The 7,851-nt window shown below is 36.5% G+C and overlaps 1 protein-coding gene across 1 annotated transcript; it reads right to left on the minus strand.

The window, feature by feature from the left end:
* Nucleotides 1-3,355: 3,355 nt before the first annotated feature.
* LOC113320590 (glucomannan 4-beta-mannosyltransferase 9-like) lies at nucleotides 3,356-7,479 on the minus strand. Its single transcript, XM_026568496.1, has 8 exons — nucleotides 7,159-7,479; nucleotides 6,920-7,018; nucleotides 6,283-6,535; nucleotides 4,871-5,118; nucleotides 4,572-4,685; nucleotides 4,252-4,451; nucleotides 3,934-4,152; nucleotides 3,356-3,843 (listed from the first exon to the last, which is right to left on the minus strand). The coding sequence occupies exons 1-8, from the start codon at nucleotides 7,477-7,479 to the stop codon at nucleotides 3,681-3,683; spliced, it is 1,617 nt and encodes a 538-aa protein (XP_026424281.1). The 3' UTR covers nucleotides 3,356-3,680.
* Nucleotides 7,480-7,851: the final 372 nt, after the last annotated feature.

Here is a 7,851-nt window from a genome sequence, read left to right on the forward strand (position 1 = left end):
ACCACTTTTTTCTTGCAATTTATGTGGAAAAACTCAATACAAATCCAAGAGTTAAACTCAATCAAGGAATAATATCAAGAGTTATATCTCTGTCTCTCTCTCTTGCGATTAGAATGTTTACAGAAACAAGTCGAAAAACCTAATCACAAAGAGATTAATTGAACGGTACCAAAGACCAATGTCCAAGAATCAATCTAGTTGTATCCAAAAAACTAGGTCGGATGTATCGATCTAGTAATATTTATCAACGTAAAACCTGTGATATTTCATTTATAAAGATAAACAATATGATGCGGAAAAATAAATAACACAGACACCAGAAATTTTGTTAAAGAGTAAACGGAAAATGTAGAAAATCCCCGGGATCTAGTTCAGATTGAAAACCAAACAGTATTAAGTCGTTACAGACACTAGCCTACTACCAATTAACTTCAGAGTGGAATGTAGTTGATCCCTAAAATGTATCACACCGATTTAGGTACAGTCGCGGTCCTTAAACCTCTTGAATCCCAGCACGACTCCGCGCAATTTATTCCCTTAAATTACGTCACACCAACTAAGAGTTGCTTCAACTCAATTGAAGACTTTAAACTAAATCTGCCTCTCATAGATTAAACCTATATAATCGATTTCCTGATTTCGATCGAAATGTATGATCAGGGTGATGGAAATTGATAGAAATTTGACAAAAGTCTAGATATCCTCAAATCCGTACTTATGCAACCCGAAGTAACTTAGTGGATCTTGATATGGAAACATGATTAATGTCAAAGTTGAAATGGATCTTACTACTACTCTCAAAAGAGGTGAATGGTGGAACACAAACTCTAGAGAAGTCACATGAATAAGATACTACTGGTTAAAGCAACATCACAACCTTTGTGACACATTCTTTACAGGAATAAATTGTATTAAGTTTCCCTGCATTACATTTCCCTCTATTTATATAATTGCGAATCAGGGTCTCCCCCTAATTTTCGTATAGGAATAAACTGTATTAAGTTTCCCTGCATGCCTCCTGGCCATAAACTCCCCTGGATTAATTCTGCATGAAACTGCGTGAAACTTCCCTCATGTATTAACTCTGCATGAAACGGCCATGCATGCCTATTGACTTGCTTTGCATGCCTCCTGGAATTAATCTTCCCTGCATGCCTCCTTGTATTGATTTGCGGGCCTCCCGTGTATTTTATACACGGTACAAACATCTCCCCCTCTTAACCTCCAATTTGTTGAGGGTTAAGAATTTTGTTTTTCCTTCGCGTCGATCGTCGATGACGTAACTCGCCAATCGCCTCCAAGCGTGAGTAGAGACATTACAAAGACGCCCCCAACTATGATAACCTGCAATAAAATTTGCTCACGTGTTAGGCGAGACTTTTTTCCACGTGGTGGGCTTGTGATGCTCGATAGCTAGTCGAGTCTTAAGTAGAATGTACTGTGTGCTTGCGTCTGGGGCAAGGCTTTTTGCTCGCAACGTAACAAGGCTAGCGCTTGCTGCTCGGGCAGGCTGGCTGTTGCTTGTGTTGAGTACGAGTCTTTGGACCAATATCGGGAATTAGGCTCATGGTCCGGCACAAAGATGAGGGACACGAATTTTACGTGGTTCGGCATGGTTTTCCTACATCCACCAACGAATCCCCTTGGGGAGTGATGTTTTATTGATAATGGAATTACAATGGATTTTTTCTCTATTAGCTCTTCTTCTTTTTTTCCCATCAGAATTACATTTCCCTCTATTTATATAATTGTGAATCAGGGTCTCCCCCTAATTGTCATGCAGGAATAAATTATATTAAGTTTCCCTGCATGCCTCCTGGCCATAAACTCTCATGCATTAATTCTGCATGAAACTCCCCTCCTGTATTAACTCTGCATGAAACTGCCATGCATGCCTATTGACTTGCATTGCATGCCTCCTGGCATTAATCTTCCATGCATGCCTTCTTGTATTTATTTGCGGGCTTTCCGTGTATTTTATACACGGTACAAACACTTAATTTTGTGGATTTAAACCTAATCTATCAATCGAGCAGAAGAAATAAGATATAGGTTTGTGGGTACTTTTTATTGTACATTACCTTCCATTGAGGATCTGGTTCTCGCTCTCCAACTTCATGTTTCAATAATTTGCATATTAGAAAAACGATTAGAGTCTTTGCATTTAGTCAAAGACGCTGAAAACTGTAATCGGGTTAGCGTCGACTCTGTTGGAGTTAAGAAGAGAAAAGAGAAAGAAAAATAATTAAGATATAAACTTAATTTTTTTTTAAATTAAAAAGTGATAAAATAAAATTAAACTTCAAATTTAAAAAAAAAAAGTGAGTATATAAATTATTTAAGGTTATCTAAGTAAATTAACTAGATTTAAACACCTCTTATAAACCTACACTAGTCATGGTAATATTTTGTATGTCTCAAAACAGGTTTCATCGGGTGAACAAGGGAGAAATGCGTCTCATGGAGTAGTCTTTTTCTTTAAAAGATGCATCTGAAAATAAAATCTAGCCCGCTCCTATAAATTCTGAGGGATGGGGGACGAGGAATTTGGAATATTGCCAATGCTTTTGCCGGAGGGGAATGTGATATATGCAATGGAAAACCAAGCTTTCTATCCAGTGTATGGTTTGGGTGCTAATTCCACTGAAAAAAATCGTTAAATAAGCTTTGGAGCCAGCTTTCTATCCAGTGTATGGTTTGGGGAATGTGATATATGCAATGGGCTGGCTCCGCCCCTGCAGCCACCCACCATGTTCATTCTTGTCCATTTTCCTACTTCAAATATAACCTTAAGGCCCATGCAATCCTCACTCTTCCGCCAACCATTTCTCCTTGTTTGCCGTTTACCAGGGGGTGGTGATGGCTCGATGGATGAGACTCGAAAGAAGTTATGACAAAATTGAACTCGCACACACTTATCAAGAAGTGATTCTTGCTTTCTTGGTCGCACATAATTCCACGGCAAAGACTGTCGGCAACAAACCTGATACAAATTGTCGGCATACCGTTACGTACCGATGGCTCAACTGTTGGTTTAAAGCAGTGACCAAGTCAAGACTGCTAGTTGTCATTTTTGTTCATTCTTGTCCATTTTCCTACTACTTATTAAATATATATATGCAGTACCTCCCCAGTTATCTTGGCTGCCCCCGCCAACTGGTTAAGGACAACCAGATAGACCACATGTTGTAGGGTTCTACAGACTTATCAAATCATGCGCTATGGGCTCTTTCATGGGGCCAAAAATTTATGTCGTATTCTTTGTTTTGATAGATAAATTTATGCAAAAGAAGAAGAAACCAAATGATTTTTTGGAACTATACAATTATGCAAAACAATCAAAAATGAATGATGATGATGATCACAAACCCATATATATATAATAAATATCCAAATTCAAAAGTTCTTTCTTGTTGTTTGTTTTCCATTCCTAAACATCGAGAAAACTTCTATCCAAAAAAAAAAAAGAAAGACGACAAACAGAACTAATCAAGTCCCAATAACTATTGCTTTAGAAGTAGAAAAAGAATCGAAAAAGAGATGACAATGCTCCTTTATGTTGTTGTTGCTGTTGTTGTTGGGACAATGGCGATGAGAGATTACAGATGATTTTGATTGTCGACTAGTGACACGACGATACCGCCAATTGGATGGATGAATAATAATGTCGTATCGCCTTTTTAAGAGGAAGGAATGATAGTGCCGACATAGCCGAACCCCATGATGAAGAAAGTAACTGCTTGTGCATACAAGTATATGAAGAAATGGTTCTTCCCGTAAGCCAGATCGTAACAAGCGCAAATGAATAGGTACATGCCAACACAAAGCTCTAACATGAATAATCTGCATTCAATCCAAAATGAGAGAATTAAGAAACGTAATTCATGACAAGAACTCGATGTTATGATTGCATATTGCAGCAGATGTACGCACCTTTCTCCGATTCTTGCGAATCGGGGTTTTTTGTTGACTGCTGCTGGTTTAGCATTAACGGCTGCTGTTTTGGTTTTATTAACATCTCCTAGTTTCTCAGTGACAACCCATTCGTTTACTCTACCTCCGGTTTCAAATAAACCAATGAATGTGGCTTTGGTACGGTTCATTGACATAACATTCTCAAATAGGATCCAGAAAACTAGTAGATGCACAGACCTGCATACATTTGGTTGAATTGCAAAGGTTAATAAACAAATTAGCACCAAATTGGGTAGAGTTCTTTTGGTTCAATTTATCTGTAAAGTACACACTTACCTTGGTGTTCCAAATGCATTAAGAATGGTAATGACACAGGGAATGTAAATAGCAGCCCACTTTGGAATTTCGACTTCAGGAATGAAAACGGTTGCAGGAATTACAAGACAATACAATATAAACGTGACGATATGAGCAACGACCTTTCGGACAAGGAAGAAACTGTAGAGTGTGTAAACTTTCTTCCACAATGTGACTTTCTGCAATAGGTACGTTGTTTAATTAGACAAATGCATTAGAATAAAACAACTTAATTAGTTAATGCAGCAATATTGTAATAAGAGAATTAGCTGGAAAAAAAATTTACTAAAAAAACTAACCTTGTTCCTGACAATCTCCATTGTCATTTTCCTGAATAGATTAGCTGGTCCACATGACCATCTATGTTGTTGAAATCTGAACGCCTTGAATGTACTTGGCAATTCACTTTTTACCTGTAGCAGTAGGTTAAAAAAATTTACTTAGTTACCAGGGCAAATGGTAAAAAACAAAACAACCGACGCTTTTTCGCTGTGTGCTGCTGTCGGGTCCAAGTAGCACTAGAGATGGGTACACAGCTTAACGTTATTGAAATGACAGAGACAATAGTGATAATGTTGGCCATAATGAGTTATAATACCTGCACATTTCCAAGGTAAAGGAATTTCCAACCCTTCAAACTAGCACGGACAGCAAGGTCCATGTCTTCAACAGTTGTACGATCCTTCCAACCACCAGCTTCATTGATAGCAGCAATTCTCCAGATACCTGCGGTTCCATTGAAACCGAAGAAAGCGTAGGTCGAAGAACCGACTTCTTGCTCAACCTTAAAATGATAATCCAAGGACATTTCTTGCATTCTTGTCATCAAGCACTCATCGGCATTCACTGTTAGAAAAGTTAAAACACACACAAATTATAATACTAATCACTGTTAAATCATTGTTTAATTAGACCCTACACTGAAATTATTTATTAGTCATTTGGACACTACTACTATTGAGTAGCAACAAATTCAAATCAGGACAGTAATCCAGAGAAATGACAGCAGAATCATCAATCAATTAACAACATCTTTAGAGGAGGAGCAAATGGTCTGTCGGTGAGGACTACTATTTAATAATGGAGGGAGAGACATAGTGATGCTAATATTCCAGATCTTCCTCAAAATCACTTGCTAGCCGCACAGTTTAGAACCCAAAGTCATTATCCAACATGTGGGTAGGGACTTCATCAAAGCATTTTACTATAACACTGTCATGTGCCACATAAATACAAATATATTTTTACACCGGAATTGAGTAGGAAATTTTAACGAAACCCTAACGAACTAGATTCTTAGATGCACCATTTTTGAGTCAGACTAGTTAGATGGTTAAGATCTGAAAATTGTGAGTTAAGACTAACAAACAAAGGTTGGACTAGTATCTGACTTTAAGTCAAACGAACTGTATGAGCTACTACTACTACTAGATATTGATTATCCTATCCAACTGTCGCACGTGTCGCACTGATGTTGGATTCTCTAGTGGGGCCTATCGATTCAGCAAATCACGCCAACTTTCTTGAAAGAAGTTACAAAAGAAAACAGCGAAGCCATCAAGCCCACCGACACTCCTCCCTAATTATTCGCTTTATGTCTTAATTTTAATTTAACAAATTACATTTGGATCAATTTTTAGGATTAGTAAAACAACATTTCTAATAAAAGGAATCCTCCTATAATTGTACCGAAATTCCAATCATAACCAAAACCAATGAAAATCCTGCAAAAGAACATGCCTTATTCATTTTACATGTTTAAGATTTCATCAGATTATCTAAATTTGGGTTAAGATTACTGTATAGGCTGCTGACTAGTGTCAAATTTGTCGGTGCAAGTCGGAACTTAATTCATCGAATCGTTATAGATGGGGGATGGGATGTCAGTTTCGCAAACAGGCTTTCATTAATAAGACTACTAGTTAGTACACAAGAAAAATGACATCCTCTTTATTTTTGTGGAAAAAAAAAAAAAGAAAAGAAAAGTTAGTTAAAGCATGAGGTTCTTACCAAATCTCCAACGACCTTGAACAAGACCAATTTGAGGGTTATGGACGAAATAAGGAATAGTTTTGTGAAGATAATCAGGCTGAGGTTGGAAATCAGCATCCATAATTGCAACATAATCACATTGCTTAACATAACTATGTTTCATTCCTTCCTTAAGTGCACCAGCTTTGTAACCAACTCTATTTTCTCTGATTTCATATTTAATGTTTATTCCTTTGCTTGCCCATCTTTGGCATTCCAACTGTACCAAATCCTATTTAACACAACAAAATATCCTCAAATTAATATCAAAATAAAAAACACCCCCATTTCTCAAAATAAATACTCAATTTCCTAAATAAATTGCTAAAAAAGAAAATAAAAAGAAAAAACATTAACTGGGAGTCAATAATTTCCTACTTGTTTTTTCAATTCAGCATGTATGGAAATAAATTCTGTCAAGAAAGAAATAAAAACAGTTTCCTTTTATTTGCCCCCTCAATAAATGTAATTTCTAGAATTGGGTATTAATGCAAAGGATCTGAATCAGAGCCAGAGAATCTAAAGCATGGTAAAAAATAATAATAATAAATAAAAATTGAGAAAATAAAAGGAAAAAATAAATTTCAAGTGGTGTAAAATGGATGAGTAAGCTAACCATAATGGTTGGATCAGTTGAATCATCCAAGACTTGAATAATAATCCGATCAGACGGCCATGATAGACCGCAAGCAGCTCGAATCGACAATTGATAAACCTGTAATCAGAATCAGCATTTTCAGAGATATACTTGAGGGAGCAATTGCTCGTGGTTTATGCTGAATCCGCGCTGATGAACCCTAATGATAAGGATCTGTAAAGGAATCGATTGATTAAATAAAAAGTAAAGAAGATTACCTTATCTTCGTTGTACATTGGGATTTGAACAAGAACCATAGGATAATTGGAATTCCCTAATTCTTCATCATCTTTAATGGGCTCAAACTTGTATCTTACTTCTGGTTTTCTTCCAAACAATGTTATGTAACTGATAACAATTCCCATATAAACTCTCTCAACGAACAACATTACTGACATAATCAAACAAAAGAAGAGCATAATCTTGAGAATTGGTATGATTAATGGCCATTTTAGTGCTTCAAATACCATCTTTAATTGAATCAGAATATCATCTCTTGTTGCCTGAAACGTCTCCGGAAGTAGATTCACAGATGCCATTGTATGTTATTCTCTCACTCTGCAAATTCAAGGAGAGAACAGAGCAGAGGAGGAGAAGAATAGAGAAGAATCGCAGAAGAGATGTGAAGTGGGATTATAAACAAGGCATTTGAATCTGCCGATATGAATTTATAACTAGAATTCTTCAAACACACGCACTCTAATTCTATGACTCAACGAGAATTAATGTTTGTAACAACTCAAAACCAGTTCACTGAATTTATAGAGATACAGATGAATGGAAAGAAATTGATGAAACCCCGCGATTTAAAATGAGTAAAATAATTAAAACACACTTTTAATTTCACTCAATTAATCACCCAAAAATCAAGCATTATAAATTCCAAATCTCTCTTAAATAAGAAACACTCT

Source organism: Papaver somniferum, chromosome 11 (assembly GCF_003573695.1).
Source record: "Papaver somniferum cultivar HN1 chromosome 11, ASM357369v1, whole genome shotgun sequence".
NCBI classification, from domain to species: domain Eukaryota; kingdom Viridiplantae; phylum Streptophyta; class Magnoliopsida; order Ranunculales; family Papaveraceae; genus Papaver; species Papaver somniferum.

Excerpts from the sequence above, each read along its gene's own strand:
- LOC113320590 (XM_026568496.1), bottom strand. The coding sequence starts at position 7,479 with ATGGCATCTGTGAATCTACTTCCGGAGACGTTTCAGGCAACAAGAGAT. Across the intron at positions 6,536-6,919 it reads CAACTGATCCAACCATTATG|GATTTGGTACAGTTGGAATG; the intron begins GTTAGCTTACTC and ends TGTGTTAAATAG. Across the intron at positions 5,119-6,282 it reads TCAAGGTCGTTGGAGATTTG|TGAATGCCGATGAGTGCTTG; the intron begins GTAAGAACCTCA and ends CTTTTCTAACAG.